Source organism: Rhipicephalus sanguineus, chromosome 1 (assembly GCF_013339695.2).
Source record: "Rhipicephalus sanguineus isolate Rsan-2018 chromosome 1, BIME_Rsan_1.4, whole genome shotgun sequence".
Taxonomy (NCBI): domain Eukaryota; kingdom Metazoa; phylum Arthropoda; class Arachnida; order Ixodida; family Ixodidae; genus Rhipicephalus; species Rhipicephalus sanguineus.
The window spans coordinates 318304037-318325064 of NC_051176.1; the positions used below are offsets into that span (position 1 = coordinate 318304037).

A 21028-nucleotide genomic window follows, 5' to 3' on the forward strand; every position below is an offset into this window, starting at 1 on the left:
CTCATTACACACGCACGGGTTGAAAGCTTTCGACGTGTATGAGTGACTTATTTTGCTTGGACCTGACTGTATACATTGCTTGTACCACCTTGGGGACTCGCAATAAACGATGCAAACCTTACTTGATTGACGCTGTTTTTGCCAGTCGAGGCCAGTTTGGTCACCTGGCGATAACTATTACACACGCGAGCCGCGATTTAGCAACGACAAAGAACAAAATACCACAGGGAGCAAAAAGCGCAGTAGCGCGACTAGGGCAAACCAGCCGCAAAAATGCGTTTGTTTAATGATGATGATAGTACTTGCAGCGCCATCTCGCCTCGCTCTATTACAGTTCAGTACGCCGCCGCTACCCTTATTTCCGTACTACAGCCAAAGGTACAGTTTCCGTTCTCTAAAGTGGTAGATATTCTCTGGCTAGGCGACGTTGGCGACGTTCTCACCGGCTCTCACTCCCAGCCAGTGGCTCTCCTTGCTGTCCCGATCCGTGCCTGCGATTCATCGTGTCGTATCGACTGATTTGTCGTGTGATTCTCAGCGCGAGTGCGATCAATCGGAGCGACTACGTGCCAGCATGTCGGGGAACCGCTGCGTAGTACGGACCTGCTCGTCGAGGCGCGTAAAAAGCGGAAAGTGCGTGGTGTTTCATTACACGTACGGTACACGCCAGCAGCACGACCACAAGCTATCGAAGTGGAGCAGCCTATAGATAAATATCATCGCTAACAAGTAACACGTATGTACCCACGAAACACAAAACCTCTAAAAAACTTCTTGAAACGACTAAAAAGGTATGCAGACATCTAGGTATATTATGCAACGTTGAATAAACGTTTTTCACAAGAAGTTTTTTAGAAGACGTTGAAAAAACGTTTTTTACAAGAAGTCTTTTTAAAACGTTTAGTGAACATTTTTTTCTAGAGCTTTTGCCATTAAAATGCGCACATATGAACTTCGGTCGCTCGTATACGTTCGTAATCGCAAATATTGGTCGCCTGAACCGCATGCGCAATAAAAAGAAAGGGTAGCGGGTTTATATTTCTCCCCATTTTAACATGTGAAGATCGGTAAACCAAATTTTCCCAGCCCACCATGCACGTGAAGGATACAAAATCATTCGCCGAACATCGATCACCATCGTTTAATTGATGAAATAAAATGTGATACAATGTATGGGCAGTATGGGGACCGAGAGTGCCCCCGGACCCTTCGAGCGTCATCTCCAGTTCGTTCGCGCGCAGACCATGCTTGCCGAGGCGCGCTCCTAGCGAGGGCGGAAGAAAAGCGTCTTTTCCTCACCCTCCCGCCGTCGAGAGGCGAGACATGGCCTCAGAGATAGCGGGCGCGTCCCCCATCTCGGAGGCCATGGTCGAGACATGCCGCCACCCAAGGTCGCCATTGGTTGCCACACACTTCGTCATTCTACGTCATCGTGTCGTGCCCTCTCATTGGCCGCCCGTGACGCCGCTCTGGCGCTCTCGCCGCTCTCGCTCTTATCTCGCTCTCTTTCCACCGAAGCCGCCGACGATAACTAGTTGAATATCCTTTCTCCGTCTTTTCGGAATGTGCTTCTTGTTCGTCCTGCTATTTTTTCGTGTCATAACTCCAGGACCTCATTGTCTTCCAGACACCTAACAGACGTAAGTGTCATTTTTAGCTTTCCGCGCGAAAGGGTCTGCCATGGAAAGAAAAAAGAAAGCTATCGGCTCCCTATCGCGTCGGCAAAAACATCGCCGACTTCATGCTGCAGTTGAGCCGCTTTTTCGCCAGACCGCCTCGATGCAAAATAATGAAAGCTAGTAACTTTTCAGCACAAAACTCAACTACTGAAAGCGTAGATAATGCCTGCCTGGTTACAATCTGTGTTGAGGGTGATGAATGTGGAAGTGCGTCACCGGAACCCGCCGAAAGGTCACCTGAACGAATTATACATGAGAGCGCCAGCTCATGCCCGTGTTCAAGTAACTTTGCTGTGAGGCCTTAGAAGGATGTGCAGAAGGCGTCAAAACATATGCTTCGAAAATGTTCCGATTTCTCATAATTTTTGAAAGACATAGGGTAAGCTGTTGCACGCACATGCTTGGCTGACTTCATTGTGCCATTTGCGTGCAGGATGAAAATAAAGTTCTGAGTATTGCTGAAACCACGACCCGATTATGATGGCCACCGTTGTGGAGGAACTCGTTGATTTTGCTTACCCGGGATTCTGAAACATACCTAAATTTAAGCGCATTGTGTGGGCAATCAACTGTTCAGCTGCACTTTCCTTTGGCTGTTACAAGCTTTCTACTGTTAACTAGGTTTTGCTGTTGTGCTTGTGTGTATCTGTGGTTGAAATTTCTAAAGTATCTTGTTTTCTGTACTCATAAGTGACCTCAACACACTTGGTAAAAATTTTTAGCACATAAGCAACACAAAGCCGAAAAGGGACAATCTGTGCACTAACTTTAAAAAAATGGTTTATTGCACACGAGGCACTTGTAGACAATGGGGTGGTGCCCTCAAGCTTAACCAAGGTGCCATGCAGAGAGATGTCTTCTTCCGCTTTATTTTAGCAAAATATACGGCATACTGATCACTTCGCGAACTACTCCATGTTCAAGAAAGTCAGTGCTTCATTCGAGAAGGACAGTCGAGGAGTGCTAACAAAATTGATACCCCCTATTGCAATTTTTGCAGCTTCTATTATCAACTTCGTTAGTTCAACTCTGTTAGCTGATAAAACATTTGTGTTCTGAAAGAAAGGTTCCCACTCACATGCTCTACACTGTAACGCCAGACATCCATCGTGTTTACAAGATTACAATGCTGTCTTATAAATGCCATTGTATGTACCGCAACTAGGCAGGACAACAGAAAGGAAAAGACGAACACTGTTGTCCTGTCTAGTTGCGCTACTTACGATGGTATTTACTATGTCGAGACACTAACTCACCCAACATTCGCTCGCCTCTTTTAAAAATGCTCTCTTAACCTATCATTCCTGCAGTGGCCCATTTCACGGCATACTGCTTACCGCATGAAAGAGGTATCTGATAAATGACAGCTTCTCTGCATTCCAGAAACTGTGTCCTATGTTGTTTCTTGCAGGCAGTCGTCGTCTTTGGTGCTTGAGTGCTGATTCTGCAAATCGATTTCAGCTTGCATCGAGCTGAAAAACTACTTGCACATTAGCACGTGATGCCAACCTTTTTATTCTGTACTTGAATAGCGCAACAACTCAACGGAACACATAGCACATTGGAAAGATTCACACACAACACGTCACTCAAAGAAAGGTGTTAGTCGCAGAGGTCCCGATTAGGAAGTACCACTCCATTGCTCTAGTCTGCCATTCCAACAGTGATGTTGCTCAAAAAGGAATAGCTGTTGTGCCACACTTGCACGAAATTTTGCACTACATCATAAGGTTGATGTCACTTGCTAATGTACAAATAGTTTTTACGCTCCATGAAATCTGAAATCGATTTGCAGAATTAGCAGCCAAGCATCGAAGAAGACAACTGCTTGCCAGAAACGACATAGAATGCGGTTTGTGGAATGTGGAGAAACTGTCGCTTATCAGATACCTCTTTCCTGCAGTAAGCAGTATGTCGTGCAAACAAGCAGCTGCATGAATGATAGGTTAATAGAGCATTGTAATCTTGTAAATAAAGCCAATGATGGGTGGCTTGCATTGTCCTGTAGAGCGTGTGGGTGTGAACCTTTCTAGCAGAACTCAAAGGTTTTATCAACCAATAGAGCTTAACTAACGAGATTGATAATACTATAAGCTGCCAAAATCGCAAATATCCGTACCACTTGTGTTAGTACTCTGTCCCTGTCCTTGTCAGATAAAGAATAGACTTTCTGGAATGTGCAGTAGTCTGTGAGTTTATGAGTGTTATGTATATCTAAAAATGAAATGGAAAAAGACGAATCTCGGTGCATTGCGTCTTGGTGCAGTGTGAGTGCCCCGGCATTGTGCAACCGTTTGCCTCGTGTGCAATAAACCATTCTACTGAAAGTTAGTGCACATGTTGTGTCTCCATTTTTGTTCTTGTGTTGGTTATGCGAAAAAATTCTTTGCATGTGCTACCAACTAGGGCGAATTTTTCCCTAAACCAATGTCGCCCTGTTCTACGGTGTTTGGTGTTGTTAAACCAAACTAGCTTCTTGTTTCGTTTTATTTGTTTCTTGGTTATGCTGGTGTAGGTGCATGCTTGACTGAAACATTTTCCTGGCTCATCGTGCCTTTTGTGTGCAGGCTGAAATTAGAATTCCAGGTATTCCCAAAACCACGATATTATTGACACACACCATTGTAGAGGAACTCTAAATTTTGCCTACCCAAGATTCTTTAACATATCTAAATTTACTTCATTGAGACAAAATAAGCCATTGAACTGCTCCTATTGGCGTTTACAAATGTTCGATGATTTAGCAAAGTATTGCTGCTGTGCTCGTGTGTTTGCCAAGACAGCCTTCCGATTTTTGTTGTGCTGATACATGTCTGATTGATTGAGACACGTTGTACTTTACTGTGCCTTTTGCGTGCAGGTTCTTGAACAAAATCATCAATTCCATTGCTCCAGCCTATGTCAAGTGGCCAACATATTGTTTGGAATTGCTACAATAAAGGTTATGCATGATAACAACATTTGTTGGAATTTCGCATTTACTTTTGGAAGCGTGGTATAACATATTCCATAAAACAGAAGTAATGAAAATGGCCCGACATCAAAATGCTTAGATGTGTTGAGAACAATGAATTAAGGCAATGTCATGTCTGAATAAATAGGGCTAACCAATTCTTTGGCCAGAAGAACACCAATTTTGCTGAGATAAAAAATTCTTGAACACAGGGTGTCGCCGGAGCCGCTTCGATTAAGCGGACTTTTCTTCAAGGCTGGAACTTGAAGACAAGTTAGTTTGTCAAAATGTTGGCTCCAGCAACACGCTAGTCAATTCGTTGTATCATGCCAGTGTTTTGCAATCACGTTTTAGCTGTTCACTGTCAAGCGTAATAGGTAAAGGGATGCCTGCGTAATATGGCGTCACATTAATTTCTCGAGCTACTCTAGCGAGCAGGATTGATAATTCAAAAAAGGCAGAAGTTGAGGGGAAGATGGAAGCTTGCAGAGATGAGAAATTCTTCGACAAGGTGTGTCGCTGGAGTCAGCGCTTCGACAAGCAAACTTGTCTTCTTCAAAGCTGTGAATTGACAAGTCTGCTTGTCGAAATGGCTCCAGCGACACCCCGTGTCGAAGAATTGGTCATCTCTTCAAGCTTCCATCTTCCCCTCAACTTCTGCCTTTTTTGAATTATCAATCCTGCTCGCTAGAGTAGCTCGAGAAATTAATGTGATGCCATATTACGCAGGCATCCCTTTATCTATTACGCTTGACAGTGAACAGCTAAAACGCGATTGCAAAAGGCTGCATGATGCAACGAATTCACTAGGGTAAGCTCCTCAACAAGCTGGTTTGCATGAAAAGTAAATGTCTAAAAAAGCTCTTAAAAAGATCTAGCAAGAAGTTTTTTTAGAATTCTTGCAAGCAGTTTTCTAGACTTCTAATAACGTGGCGTTAGCACAGCTACAGGAAGTTTTCAAGCTGCTTACGTCTGAATAACATCTCAAATAAACTTCTAATATACTTTTGGAGTTTCCTTTCTAGATGTTTAGTAGAAGTTTTCTAGCTTTTCTTGTGTTTCGTGGGTAGCGTTATTAGTGAATGTTAGTTCGTCCGTGGACTTCCTTACGCTAGCGTAATACCGGGTTACTGCAGCCGTAACCGTGAGAGGCCGGATAGGTGGGGCCATCTGGCGGTGCAAAAAAGAACCTGGCAAGCAGAGACACGGCCGGGCTAGACTGCACGCGCGCGCTCGAGCGCGCGTGCAGTCTAGCCCGGCCGTGGCAGAGAATTGTTTATTGTAGAAACCTATCGTATTCTATTTCTCCGCTGTTGTGCATTCGCTATGCCGATATTCCATAGACCCCTATGCGTATACCGGAATGCTGTGCACGCTAAAATTCTCTGATATAGCTAATTGAGACACACCAGCGAGTATGGCCCAAGATGCGTCCCCGGCCACCTCCTCGTTGCTGCTTGGAACAGCGTCCATTTTTGAATCGCTGTTTTGCAAAGGGTCGAAGCGAAAATGATTCGCGAGGTCGCGTATCGCGGTGATTCTAAGTTCCAGAATGCCAATTCAACACTACATAGTCGATACCTTTGACGGCGACGACGGCGATGCTGGTGACAAGGCATGACTGAACGTGCGCGCCTAGCAGACGAAATGTTAGCTGAGCAGCTGATCCTCACGTCACTCCTTTCTGTGGACAAGTGGTGGGACGCGGTCTGGAGTTGACCGCGAGGGAGCGCTGCCAGCGCTAAGAAATGGCGGGCTTGCCGGCCGTTTTGAATCGTGCTAGATACCGGTGATATAAATCAATAAAACAGATAGTTATTCGTCCCTCAGTTGCACTTTCGGTCGCGAATCGCTACTAGGGGGTAGATAACTACTCGTGGATGCAAAAATCTTGACATGCGTAAATTTGATGTCAGTGCTCCTTTAAACAGGCGCTATCGAACTTTCCAGCGATATCGCTGGTGGCGGCGTTATCTCTCGACAAAGCTGGAACATTCTCGTGCGGCGCGCAATCTTAACAGATTGTTCCAAAACAATCGCGAAGCTTCCTACACATCACGGCGAGGCCTGCGCAGCGCGTTGCCCACAGTCTTTGTGGGTGAAGCTTACACTCATGAAATATAAGACTCGCGGCAATATGATGTCGCATTTATCTTCAGTGCTATAATGCGTGCAAGGCAGAATTTAAGAAATGTTGTCAGGACAACTGCAAAACGGCTGCACAATTGTATGTCAGTGGTGTAGCCGGGCACACCGGGCCCGTGCACCCCCCCCCCCCTCCTCCGATTTTTTTTTTTTTTTGTGCCATGGCATGCAGAGCTCAAAATGACACTCGATTACATCTGCCTGCCCGACCCCCACTTCAGATCAAGGAGGTGCCCCCCCCCCCCTTGAAAAAAATTTCTGGCTACGCCCCTGCTGTATGTATATGGCGCATGAATGAGGCTTAATGATAATCAACAAAAAATTAAAAAAGAATGTGTGCAGCCTGTCGAAGAACACAACGTATACCACTCACCATCTGCTCCATATGGCTATCTGTAGCCAAATACTTCTCCAAACTCAACACCTCTTGGAAGTCTTTTGCTGGCAGGTCAGGGCAGTCACCAGGTAACGCCGCGACAAACTTATTTGAAGTTGAAGCAGCGAGCAGCTGCTTCACGTTTGAAAGCTCGTTAAGAAGGCGCATCTGATTATCAAAGACCTTCTTCTCGAATACTGTAAACAACCGTGACAAAAATATGCTTGTTAATATAACCCGAAATATATATATATATATATATATATATATATATATATATATATATATATATATATATATATATATATATATATATATAGTACTATGAACCCCTATCTACAATCAATCTGTCTGGACAATCGTATTCATGAACAACGACCACGTAGATGCTGACACAGGGTGATCAAAGCATGGCAAGTTCCGACAGCTCCCAAATTAAAAATATTTCAAAGAAATTTAGAAAAACAACGTACATACCAGAAAATCGTACGGAAAAAAGGTTTAATTGTTCTTCCAGTGCGGTAGTGTCTTGTGCTGTAATATTAAAGAATGAATGAGCGTACCACTATTTCCATCCACATGGTGAGTGAGTGACTGAGTAACATTACTTTGACCGCATGACCCTGTAGCCTAGATAGAACAACGGGGAATAACGATATGCTAGGTAAAAACAAGTGGCGCATTGCACGATGTCTTGGCACGGAAAGTGCCAAAACGAAATCCCCGTTGGTCTTGTTGGTGCGCTAATTGGTTCTGGATCATAGCGGTAAAATAAGAGCGCGAAATGGCGGAGAGGAGGTGAGACGCAACACACACACGCGCGCTCTGTCGCTTTCTCACCTCGTCCTTGTCATTTCCCGCTTTTATTCATTCGCTGTATAAGACATCACCGTGCAACAACCGTCAGCCTGAGAGGCCGGCTAAGTTCGGTTACTGTGTGTGTGCAATAAGTTAAAAAAACACTGTGTGTTTGTGTTCTTATGATGTGGTGTGCAACACAGCTCTCGACATTTTTATCTGACATACCTCATGACCTAAAAGAATACTGTGTCTAGCAGAATATTGTTTACCTCATTTTACAATAACAAGTGACACATTTATAAAACGCACCTTGTACGTTTCGTTCATCCATCCCTCGTCGTCTCTGCTGATCACAGTCAGGGCGCACTGCGCGGCTTCCTTTAAGAATAAAAAGAGAAAAATTATAAAGCAATTGTTTAGCTTTGTGTCATTAAACCAATGAAGTTATTTGGTGTTATCTGCAAAAATCACGATACGAATTTGATCCCTCGGGGACGTTTAACGCACCTTCAAATCTCGGCATATATATAACCCATCGTTTATGCATTTTGCCTAGTCATAATGCGGCCTCCACGGCCGGCCGGCATGGAACGCACGAGCTCGGCCCAAATAGCGCAACGTCACTGCTATACGATGCTAGAGCGGCTGATAACCATTCATAAGACTTACTTCGTTTTTCGTGCCCGCGGCTGACAGTCGATAGGTGTGGTCTGCCATTTCTGGTGCTTATATTGTAAAATGAGGTGCAGTATTGTAGTCGGTTCAAGATGGCGCATTGCTGGAAGATGGCACATACTCTTTAAAAAAATACGATGCCTACCTGATCCTCTCTGCTGCATTTGCATAGCGGGCGGCCGTGCTTGATGAAGTCGGCGCGGTCCTCCACTAGGTAAGCCAGCATCTACAAAAATTGCAGGATTGCTCATACCAGGCAGGATGGCATCACAAATAAATGTTTCTAACTAATTCGCTCAGACGTATGTACATACGTCTGAGCGAATAAGTTAGAAACATTTATTTCAAAAAACACATATTTCAAACATTTATTTCAAAAACACATATTTCAAAAAAATAATCATAGTTCCACATTAACCCCTACTCAACATTATGTGCGAAATCAATCTATATAACTGCAAATACTTGGAGAGCCGTGGATTAAATAAAATAGTTGTGTATGATATAGTTGGTTGCCTCAAGTTCATTAATCCGATAGACATGCTGCATGCCAGAAACGACCTTGTAGAAAGAAACAATTTTGTATTATAGGCTTTGACGCAAATCTACTATTTCATGTCCCCGTTTTCATGCGCCATGTTGCATAGGTTGTGTCACCTATTAATAAACAAAAGCACCATTGCTGTATCACTCACCTGCCAGCGCCTGTTGTGACGACTGTGAACGCTGCGTACTTGGCGATGACAAGTGATCTCCCTGTGCATGCTGGTGATTGACATCTATATCACCCAGACAAAAGCGCAGCGAATATTAAGTACAATGATCACTTCATGAAACTCCACCTAAACAATACAACTATTCAGTTTAACACAGAATTTGAGTTTTAGCTTGCAAGCCCAAGCATGTGTGTGTCTCACTCGAGAGAACAAGGTGCTTGAACTTAACAAACGCTATGGTGGGCTGGTTGGCGCATAGCTACGTGAAAGACGAGGCGCAAAGTTACGAATGAGAAGAAAAATAGCAGGTGCAGAAAAAAACGTCAACTCACAATTAGTTTTATTATTCATAATATACTCAGAATATATATGCTTTCTGAAGACATGAGCAGACTTAAACGCTCATCGAATGTGAAAAAACAGACAAGGTGTGAAATGCAGATTATAACTAGGGCACGTAGGACACAGCTAAAACAACAAAAAAAAATGATTTCCTAATGTAAAATCACTGAAAACATGCGCACAGCTAGAAATTCCGCGCTCGTGCAAGAATAAACAGAAACTGATTAAAATGCAATTCGCAACGAAGCCATCTAAGGGACATCTAAATCTAACAACTGATATTCACTTGTGTGCGGCACTACTGGCGGCATACTCACACAAGTATCGCCCTTTTTCCTAATTTAAAAGGCTTCGAGCAGTTCTCGAGCACATTTGCCTTTCCACTCCTAGATGAAAATGGCACGCGAACTTCCAGCTGGATTTTGAGCCGGAATTATTCCTTCCAGTTGGAAAACTTTTATTGCCAGCTGGAAATAACTGGAAATGGCAGTTTCCAACTGGAAACAATCTCCACCTTAGGCGGTTTTCCAGCTGGAAACAACTGGAAATGGCTTTTCCAGCAGGGTATGAAATCCAGCTGAGGCAGTTTTCTAGCTGGAAGTTGCTGCTGCTGGGAAGAACAGGAAATAGGATTTTCGAGCTGGAAAGAGCACCCAGCTAAATTTGTAATTTTGGGGGTTTCACTTGCCAAAACCGACATGATTATGAGACACAACCGTAGTGGGGGGCTCCCGAAATTTCGAATACAAGGGATTCCTTAACGCGCACTGACATCGCATAATACGCGGACCTCTAGCATTGCGCCTCCATCGAAATGTGACTGTCGCGGCCAGGATTGAACCCACGTCCTTCGGGTCAGGAGCCGAACACTGTAACCACCGTACCACTGCGGCTGCCCCACCTCAATTCTTTTCACCTCAAGCTTTTGGGAAAACACCATGGAAACATACACAAAACGACCACTAAAGTGGTTGGCTCCAGTGGGAGCGTTCACCTTGCACTTTGAAACCTTTGATGTTCTGCCGTTCTGCAGCAACATGTCATTTTTAATAGCCTTACTTATGTTGAGAAGGCTGAATTGTGCAGCAGCAGCAGATATTTTGTCAACAAAACTGACCTGGATTTCTTAAGCTTCGTTGAGGTGCGGCAAAGGACAAAGAAACATACGACGACATAAAGCGCTATGTGTCGTCGCACGTTTCTTTCTTATGTCCACGTCTTTTGCCGCGCTACAACCGAGCTTAAGAAATGACCCACTGCCAACAAGTCCACGCAGCCACCCCTTATTGACAGTATTGTTTACCTCTTTTGTGGGAGAGCTCAACAATATAATACGTTTCTTATAATTTCGGCAAGAATACGTTTGCCAGAGCGCTAGTCAGCAAAAAAAAAACAATAAAAATAAAAAACGACACTTCGATTGAATTTGAGGCATTACCCTATTGAAAAAATCCATATTTACGGAGTCCGCAGATACGGACTTATTGGAATATGGAATGCCATATCACCGTATCATACGGAAATCCGTAAGATGCGGATATCCGTATGATACGGTGATATGGCATTCCATATTCCAATAAGTCCATATCTGCGGACTCCGTACATATGGATTTTTTCAATAGGGTAGCTTTGCGGCCATCCGGCAGGTCAGTCATCGTGCAACGATATCACCTCTGCGTTTACGCTTCCAGACTGCGTGCGCGCCAGCTATACAAGGCGTTACCATATATAGCCACTTTATCAACGTTGTTACTTCACGCTTGCTCCACTCGATCATGATTAGTCGCGCTAACATTTATGACACGACCAGCGTAGCCACCATAACCAGCGCTAGGGTAGCGTAAGAAAGAACAGGGAAAAATCTAGGGACTTTAGGCTAGCCCATCAGCGCATCCATCTTAGTAGCCGCCATGTTTGTTGTTGTTCATTGCATTTTTCACTCAGCGTTAGTTACGCACATATTATGCGTGAGCTTGTGTGCACTGCGACCTATATAAACGTAATTTAGTGAAACTATTAATGTGTCAGAGTATTGCTGCAAATATTTATAGGCGAAACAGCAAATTCAAAGCAGGATATAGTTCGAAAACCGACGACCGCAGTTTCGTACAGCGCACGTGATGCGTGTGTCATGGCTGTTGTATAGTGCCTATATATAAGCTCAAAAGTGGTTTAAAATTGTTTAGTATTTTTTATTTGTGTTTGTTTTTCTTCTAATGTACTTTTTAAATAAGATCTGCCAACTGCAGACCATTGCAATTTTGCATAAATTAGCTACTAACGCTTTACAAAAGTGGAACTAAAATTGTGAGCGTACAACAAAAACTAGATTTATGTTTTCTTACGTTTGTTGATTTATGAAAATTGCCACTTATGACTGATCTTTTTATACTAAAAAATACAAATGCGCATAGGCTACTGCTTCTAGTGCCAGTTATGTAAATGCCATTAGTTAACACGTGGAAATGTTTGTTTCCCACTAGTTCTCGAGAAAAAGGTACAGAAACTACAAAAATCTTCTTTTGAGAAAAACGCAGAAATAACGTAGGGGTACGCGAGCATTACCTGCCAATGTGTCAAAGAAGAAGGACCTAAAATCCTTTTTGAAACGGCGACTACCCAAATGTGATATATTTTCTGAAATATAAAGAAATGTTGTATCAGGTAATTTTGAAATCCCAAAATTAATTTTTTTTTACCAAAGGAAGTCTCATCCCGCCTTAAAGTGTTAGTTCATTGCGGTTAAAAACAAAAGCCCATATTCACAAAGGTGCCTTGCACTTGATTTTTCAGGCAATATTTCAGCTAATCACAATGCTAGACTAATGAATTATCTAATTGAGATGTCGATCTTGACTAATGACCCCTGTTCGGTTTCTTTGCACTTATCTTTCCTTCCGTTAAAATGAAATTCAAGCTCCAGGCACATTCGTAATGTTTTTTTTTTTTTGTGAAGTGAGTAGTACCTTTCAGATAAAATGCATGAATAGTGAATCCTATTGAGACTGGCTTGTATTCATGGCATGTGGTCTAGAAAATACGGATACCATGCTGGAAAACGCAGAACAGTGAAAGTCACCCCACCCTACCCTACATTTGCGTATAAACGATGCTCTGTTAACTACACACTTGCTCATGTAGATACAACAATGCAGTAGCCACAGCTGAACTGCAGAAACATCGAAACAACCGATCCAGAGTATGGGGCCTATGCTGATATCTGCAGCACTGGGTGTGCAATATTCATCCTGTTTGTGAAAGCGAACAATGCGCAAAAACTAGTGTCATAATGTCTGCAATAAATATTAGTGTATTTGTGTAATACCAGCGTTACACGGGAACCTGCGATTACTGTCGACCTCCTCCGAGTAAAATATCTGCTCGCGAGAATTATCGTAGCCATCGATCCGTCTACCTCGGCGCATAATACACTCTGTAAGTCCATGATGGTGCATCATACCGAGTGTGATGTGCCGCTAATATAATAAAATATGACCACGACTGAGCGGTGCGAATTGCAGTTGGCTGGATCGACTTCGAGTAAAATCGCTGCGTTGAAAACAGCGCGAAAACGGGATGAAGGCTAAGGATAACAAACAACACAAGCGCTGTTCCTTAGCCTTCGTCCCGTCTTCGCGCTGTTTTCAACAGAATAAGATGTACTAACTGGCCCTTCAAAGCACCCTGCTATCGCCAGCGAATGTTCACGTGTAGCAGCGAAGAATCCGAGTCGGACTTGATCGCGATCGAAATTGCCGTGAGCCATCCTTACGACACGATTCCTTGCACCTAACGTGTCAACCTTAGCTGATTATTTTCAACTGGCAAGTTGGGTGTATCGTAGTATATTAATTGTGACTTTGCTACTTCGCTTTGGTGGTGAAGCAGAGTCGCGAAAGCTAGCAGACGACCGTGAGGTACGTGTGAAACCTTCGTCATTTTGTAGTGCCCAACCAGTTGAGGATTCTCTGCGGGCAGTAATTTGCCGCTAAGATTTCCTTCTTCCGATCGAGTGTTCTGTCGAGTGTGTCAAAAGGAACGAATAACACTGTATTCGCAGCAGAAAGCGCCGTGCTACGTAGCCGCAAGCGCAGGAGCCGCCGACGCGCGATGGACCTTAGCGAGTCGCAGCGCCGCCATGCGGTGACTGTAGGAAGGCATCAGCGCGGTGGCCACGCCAAAGCGCGCGCTCAGCATACTAGCCAGTATATTCTAGGCACTATAGGCTTCCCAAGCTACCCAAGCAACGCTTAGCGGCGCTGCTGCTCTTGACAGGCAGCGCCATCTCTGGCAGAAAAAATTCGGCAGATCCCACGTACCGTGGGAGTCGATGTTATGCGAAGCATGCGGCGGGTAGGTGACTGTGGCGTAACTTTTTTTACTGAGCGACACGTTACAAAATGGCGCTAAAGATTTGTATAAATTTTATACGCTCACATATATATGTTGAAGAGCCGCATATGTGTTATATAGCCAATTGTTTACGGTTGGGTAACGCTGCCAATGGCAACGTGGGTATTACCAACACCAAAAGCGGTAAGCTGATATGTAGTGCTTATACGTGTCCCGAGAACACACGCACGTTTCACGAACCCGTGTGCATGTGTGCAAGAAGTTCTTCACAGTTTCTGAACAAGGGCATCATCACCGTGATCAGTGAGCATCAGCAGCTGGTCCTGACTTGTTATAGGATCCGGTCGTGATCGTGGTGACGAGGGGTCGATGTGTAGTGAAGTATGTCGTATAGTAGAGCTGTTGGAATTCATGGATGCCTCGGCGATTTCGTCGACAAATTGTCTGTCGATAGAGCCGGCGACATGTCGGAACCTGAAGCCACCCTTCGAGTTGGTGAGGTATAGGCCGTCGAGGCTGGTAGGCCTGGATATTGCTACGTAGACCAACATCAGTGGATGGTGTTTGTCGTATTCGTAGACTGCCTGGGCCTATGTGGCCTACGTAGCCTAGTCTACAAAGTGGCTGTCAATCAATCTGGCATCATCCTCCGTCGGCATGAGGCCATCGCCCAGCCTCGTAAGAAATGAAGAGGACACTGCGTCGTTCTGGTGGACGAAGTGCACTTTACGGTGCAGTGATGTGGATATCATATGTAACTTTCGTTAATGTATTCCTCCGGGGTCGAGCAGTGCTTCAATATAGCTTGCTGAATCATAGGAATACAAACGTAATGTTTATTAGACTGCTATAAAAGCGGAACCAACACTAGAACTACAGACGTTTCTCATATGACGCCTGTATCGTAGGAGGACACATCGTACGAGTATCATGTAGTGTTTATTGCTTTCTTGTAAAATAAGATAGCCAGCACCAAACCACAATTGACGTTGCACCGATATTACGCCTGCGTAGGCTGTTTTTCCAAACCAGTTTATAGACCTGGCGTGGCTCAGCGGTAGAATACCCGATTGCCAAGCAGAATGCTTGGGTTCGATTCCTGCTGGGATCCTAATTTTCATTCTTTTCATTCGTTGAGTCAACGCTGGCGATGTTGGTTTGCCTTAACGCTCTAGCATTTAAGTTACCAATATCTGTTCTCGCCGTTCCTGGGTAGATATAAACTGTCAATCATCTGTGGCGCATACCCGTACACCGCGGCCCGTGGTAAACGGGTATGTGCCACACGTGTGTAGTGGAGAGGGTTTGACGACGTACGCGACAAGATTTTAACGTTATTCATGTCATGACCCGGCAATCATCTTCGTCAAATCCTCTTACCCTCCCATGCAAATTTTGGTCTACACCAAGTTAAGGAGGCCATCATGAGAGCACCCAGACGTAGGCGGCTAGATAGATAGATAGATAGATAGATAGATACGTAGATAGAAACGCTCAAAGTGCCAGAGGTTCGCTAAGAAATGCTTCGCATTTAAAAGAGAAACTGGGGCGTGATCAGCGAGCGCTTTCCCTTCTCGCCACCGCGTTGCCGCTCGCTTCCGTGCACGTGCAGAGCTCTCGCGGTGCACTTGCGGCGTCTCACAATGTACCGCGTGCAGTGCGGCTTCAAAAGAATCTTCAAGCTTGACTGGCACTTCCGCAAAGCGAACTTGATAAAATGAGGAAAGCTCGTCAATCACGTTAACGGTGAAGAGCAGACGATCGACGACAACCACGCCCGACTCAAAGCGAAATGCATTTCCCAAGTCGCGATTACACCGTGTAGGACGTATACCTCGAGGTAAGTCTCATTCTGTCACGTTAAAGATGAGTAATGGTCCACATGCACTCCGAAATGAAGCCGTACACGCTATCGATGTTCTGCGGCGTGGACTACGAATCATATGATTGTTGTTTTGATATGGCATGCTTACAGTAGCAGCCGTGTACTTTCGTGAACAAACGTTTGCGGCGTGCGAAAAAAAAGATTATACGGCCATGGCACTGCTTCCTGAGAAGGTTAGAGTCAAGTCCTCCGTGCCGCTGGAGAATCACCCGCCGATTAAGACGCGAGGCAGCTAGCTGAGCTTCAACCACTGTGAAGCAAGATGAACTGCTCGCCTCGTTTTTTCGGCTCTCGCGTCATGCTTGCAGTCTCTTTTTATGATACCGACTTGACAGGCGTATAAAACCTGTTGCGTGAACGCGGCTAGAAAATCGCACAAAGTCAGAAGGTGGTTAATTCAAGGTTGCAATTGCAAAGCATGTATGAAGTGCCAGTTATATTTAGCGGCTTAAATATATATCACCCCAATAAAGTGACAAAAACAAAGCAAACCTGGAGAACGATGTCAAAGCTTGCTGAAAATGCACAGACGTCCGTTCCGGCGTGATAAAGCAGCCTTCCCGACGCGTGAAATGCAGGCGCTGAACTTCTGACAATGTGCGGAGTTCAGTTTAATTCAACCAACCGCGCAACGCTAACGGTATAACGCGAATGTGAACGTTCAACAACGACGGGTAGGTCTCACGAGCACGGGGAATCAAAACACAAAGTTGCTTCACCTACAACCGTAACTGGACTTTACCAATGCGAGAAGACAGCGAGTAATCATTACTGTAGTCGCTGCGTGCATGCGCCCCGTTACTTACCGATTCAGGTAGTCGGAACGAACGAAAGCGATGAACTCAGACAGCCAAAATAGAAGGCGAGACAGCGCTGTCAGCTATCCACGCTTGCCGCCTTTATTTCTCGTGCGACACGCCCGGGAACCGATACAGTTTAACACGTGAATCGTGTGCCTTGTCTGCACTGTTGTGGCTGGCCACTAAACCGCAATACTTCGGACCACGCTTGCGCTTCCGCGGGGTCGCTTCTGCCATCGTGGAAATGTGCACCTTCGCACAGCAAGCCTCTCGGTTCAACGTGCCGAGCTGACGGCCCCACAGTTACCCGCACCGAGAGAAGAACGCGAGCGCACGTGCGCTACCGCTACCGTGAAAGGGGCTGAGTCGGCCGCGCGACGGTCACGACGGTTCAGTGTTTTCCGACAGAGCCGCAGCGCGGCTGGCGCGGCGCTGTCGTCGCGCCGCAAACATGCCGCAAACTTGAGCTTGGGTTCCCTATAGCTGTTGTGTGGGCCCCACGACCTCCTGTATAAAATTCTATAGAGGAGGTCGTGGTTGGCCCGAGAGGTGTGCGTTTTTGTGTAGTGAATGAAGAATTGGTTTTAGAGAACATTTTGTGTAGAAATCGCGTTAATCGAGTTGTATTTTGGAACAGTTCTACGTGTGGAAGGTGTTACGATTTAAGACCGTCAAGCGCTCCCTGTTGGTTTTCTGTTCTACGGGTCGTGGTGATTATTCCGCTCTGCCTCGTCCGCTTGTTCCACTTGAAGGTAACTATAAACTTTTTCCCCGCATGTTTCAGTTGCAATTTTAAGCATGCGTGCACGCGTTCGTGCTGATACCGAAGGGCTTGCTTATCAGCACGTGACAATGACTTGATTGTTGTATCGGTTGTATGCAGTGTTTCTACGCCCGTGTATACGTGTGTTCCGTGCTGCCGTAGTCCCTCTGGAAATGTTTGTTCCTTTGCTCATTGTTAGAGGAGCCGGTGTGACATGCTGCAAGCTAAGCGGCACAAGTGGCGATGACAAAGTACCCGTACTTAACTAGTGTACACGTTTTTTTATCTTTTTGTGTTGTTTAACTTGCAGGTAGTTGTAGAGTTGCAGATCCAAATTTGTGCTCGCTCCGTGTGTCCGCTCCGTACCGATCGGCCATCTCTACTCATCTTTTTTGTGTATGTGTGCGCCCAGTTTTCAGTTTCGTGACTGAAATCTGTCCGACCTGATCGTGACATCAGCGCGTCCTTCTACTACAAACGCATGTTCGCAAATATGTCGTTGCCTCGATCCGCATGTCATTCAATGATTGGAAAACAGCCACCTCGTAGAGAGGCAGTCAGAGCACGCTGAGATTTAATTAACCGAACCTTCAACCTTCGGGTAACACGTCCAGTGCTCGACCAATTGAGCTACAACGGCTGTCACTTTCCCATCCACTTTATTGGGTAGTTATGTTTGTGTAAACCCGGGAAGGCTGTAGATTCGGTCCCTACCAGCGGCAAGTTGATTTTTCATCCACTTTAATTCATTTCCTTCTGTGTCATAATTGTACTATACTGCAGTTAAAACATGCAAATGTCACCTGTATATGCCTCAGCTTCATTGTTTGTGGATTTCATTTAGGTGGTGTGAAATATCATCCTTGAATTGCTTGACAGGTATAGTGCATTCTCTTTAATGCTAATTGTGAAATCTGAAAGCCTTGCAAAGAGCAGAAACGAAGTGCAACAGTGAACGCTGCTTTTCGTTTCAAATGGCACTGTAAGCACAAACTTCCTGAAATGCTGCGGAATAATTCTGACGTGACGCAAATCTTTCATATGCTGGGCTTTAAAATACAAAGTGAATAAAGAATTCCCAATATTCTACCTTTATCTATGTACACAATTTTGTGGAAGCCAGTGACAATGAATATATATAAATCCGATTGCTCGATTATGTAACGAATCGCCAACCATCTACCTTCGCTTATGCACACGATTTGGTGGAAACCAGTCACAATGAATATACGGACCTGCTTGCTCAACTATGATTGTTGTCATAAAAGGGCTTGTTGCTGAGCTAGTCGGTTCATTACTTGAGAAAAATTGGTATGGCACAAAGAGAACGGGGATGAAGTGATGACACGAACTGCCAGACACGGGCACCAACTTCCGACTCTTTATTAACAGAAACCACGCCGATTTAAATAGGCTGCCGAACAAGATAATCTCATTACAGAAATAGAAACATGGACAAACTAACAATTCATCATGAGCCACTGAAACAGAGTCGAGGCATGCGCCAGAAACTGCACTGACCCGAGCTGTAAAATCATGCCAGCACACATGAACAAACACATGTCCATCATAGGATCAATCCGAGTGAGAAGCAAAAGGGGCAGCGCATAACCTAACTTGACACGTCTACAGGCTATCTTTCAAGAACATCACTTCTTTCTCACTTAAATATATTGATGGCACACTAATGCACTGACTGCCTGCCCTTTTTATTAGGAATGCCTCGATTGTCTCTCTTTCAGTGCGGCTGCTTACTCTCAGAAAAGTGGATTGGCTGAAGTGTGGCGCACAACCACAGCCCTTGCAATGGTCTGCCAGGGGCCCGCCCATCTTGCTGCTGACCGCCAATCGGTGCTCCCTGGCACGATCGTTGAAACACCGGCCCATTTGGCCGATGTACACCCTACCGCAGCTTAGGGTGTACATTTTAGGGGAATATTGTACACCATATTCCCCTAAGCTGCGGTGGGCTGTACATTGGCCAAACGGGCTGGTGTTTCAGCGATCGTGACAGGGAGCACCGCTTGGCGATCAGCAGCAAGATGGGCAGGCCTTTGGCAGACCACTGCAAGGGCTCTGGTTGTGCGCCACACTTTAGCCAAACCACTCTTCTAAGGAGAGCAAGCAGCCGCACTAAAAGGGAGACAATTGAGGCATTCCTAATAAAAAGGGCAGGTGGTTAGTGCGCCATCAATAGATTTAAGTGATGAAGAAGTGATGTTTTTGAAAGATAGCCTGTAGACGTGTCAAGTTAGGTTGTGCGCTGCCCCTTTTGCTTCTCACTCGGATTGATCCTGTGATGGACATGTGTTTGTTTGCTAATGTGTGCTGGCATAATTTTACAGCTCACGTAAATGCAGTTTCCGGAGCATGCCTAGACTCTTTCAGTGACTCATGATGAGTCGTTAGTTAGTCCACATTTCTATTTATGTAATGAGATTACCTTGTTCGGCAGCCTATATAAATTGATATGGTTTCCGTTAATAAACAGTTGGGAGTTGCCGCCTGTGTCATTTCGTCCCCATCCTCTTTGCAGCATACCAATTTTTCTCAAGTGGCGGTATAAAATCACCAGTGAACATAAAATTGCTTGACAAGAATGTTTCTAGGGGTAAATTGTGGGAGGCTATTTCTGATAGGTATACATGATGGTGAATGGTGCTGAAGTTAAAGAAAAGCTATACCTTAACACATTATAGCAAAGAAGTGCTAGCTTTTTCGCTTGATGGTTTAACCCGAATTACACATTATCTGGAATTATGCTAGAGACTACTTACTTTACACATTATAGCAAACAAGTGCTAGCTTTTTCACTTGATGGTTTAACCCGAATTACACATTATCTAGAATTATGCTAGAGACTACTTACTTTACACATTATAGCAAACAAGTGCTAGCTTTTTCACTTGATGGTTTAAACCGAATTACATATTACCTATAATTATGCTGGAGACTCCTTACGAGTTACAGAGAGAGAGAGAAAACTCTTTAATGAAAAAACAGAGAATTCTGCCGGCGTATATAAAGGTGCCTACATGCTGCTCTGTATAGGGGAGGGGATTGAGGACAGTTAAAAACTAACTTCACCATGCATCGTACACTTAACCTATTGGCTGCTCAGTGCTATTTTATCTGGCCTGGCACTCACACCCATGCTAGCTTTTTTTTTTAATTTTATTAAAGGCACAATGTTAATTTCTATATAACTAAAAAACCTACAGATGTTGAAGCACAAGAAGCCTGATAGAAGAGGTCATTCGGGATGTATTCTTGTAACAGCTGCTGCAGACGGCATTGCGATAAATTCCTTCAAGATTCACCATCGCCATGATTTCAATTTGTGCAGTTTACCGAACCAGTTTGCCCTGTAGCTCTACAAGGCAGCCACCAAAACAGCTGGCCAGCATCCATACCACATTTATGAAAACTTTATCACCCGTAATTTCACCTAGCCATGACTCGCAAGGAATGTGGTTTACTCCTGTCACCCTCTGGAACAACATAATGAAAATGTCAGCTGGGAGATGCTCTCATGTCCAG

The 21028-nt window shown here is 44.7% G+C and overlaps 1 protein-coding gene across 3 annotated transcripts in view; it reads right to left on the reverse strand.

Moving 5' to 3' along the window:
* Positions 1-16859, reverse strand: part of LOC119379476 (uncharacterized) — a 30249-nt gene extending 13390 nt beyond the window's left edge. For 2 of the 3 annotated variants that reach the window (XM_049411997.1, XM_049411996.1), the window contains exons 1-5: positions 16732-16859; positions 9325-9408; positions 8775-8855; positions 8264-8332; positions 7631-7687 (exon numbers count right to left, since the gene is read on the reverse strand). In XM_049411997.1, the coding sequence (XP_049267954.1) occupies positions 7655-7687; positions 8264-8332; positions 8775-8855; positions 9325-9408 (267 nt within the window). In that variant the 5' untranslated portion in view covers positions 16732-16859 and the 3' untranslated portion in view covers positions 7631-7654. Of the gene's footprint in view, positions 1-7630; positions 7688-8263; positions 8333-8774; positions 8856-9324; positions 9409-12252; positions 12325-16731 lie in introns of all 3 variants that reach the window. The other variant, XR_007414887.1, reaches the window with a different exon arrangement.
* Between the last annotated feature and the right edge of the window lie 4169 nt (positions 16860-21028).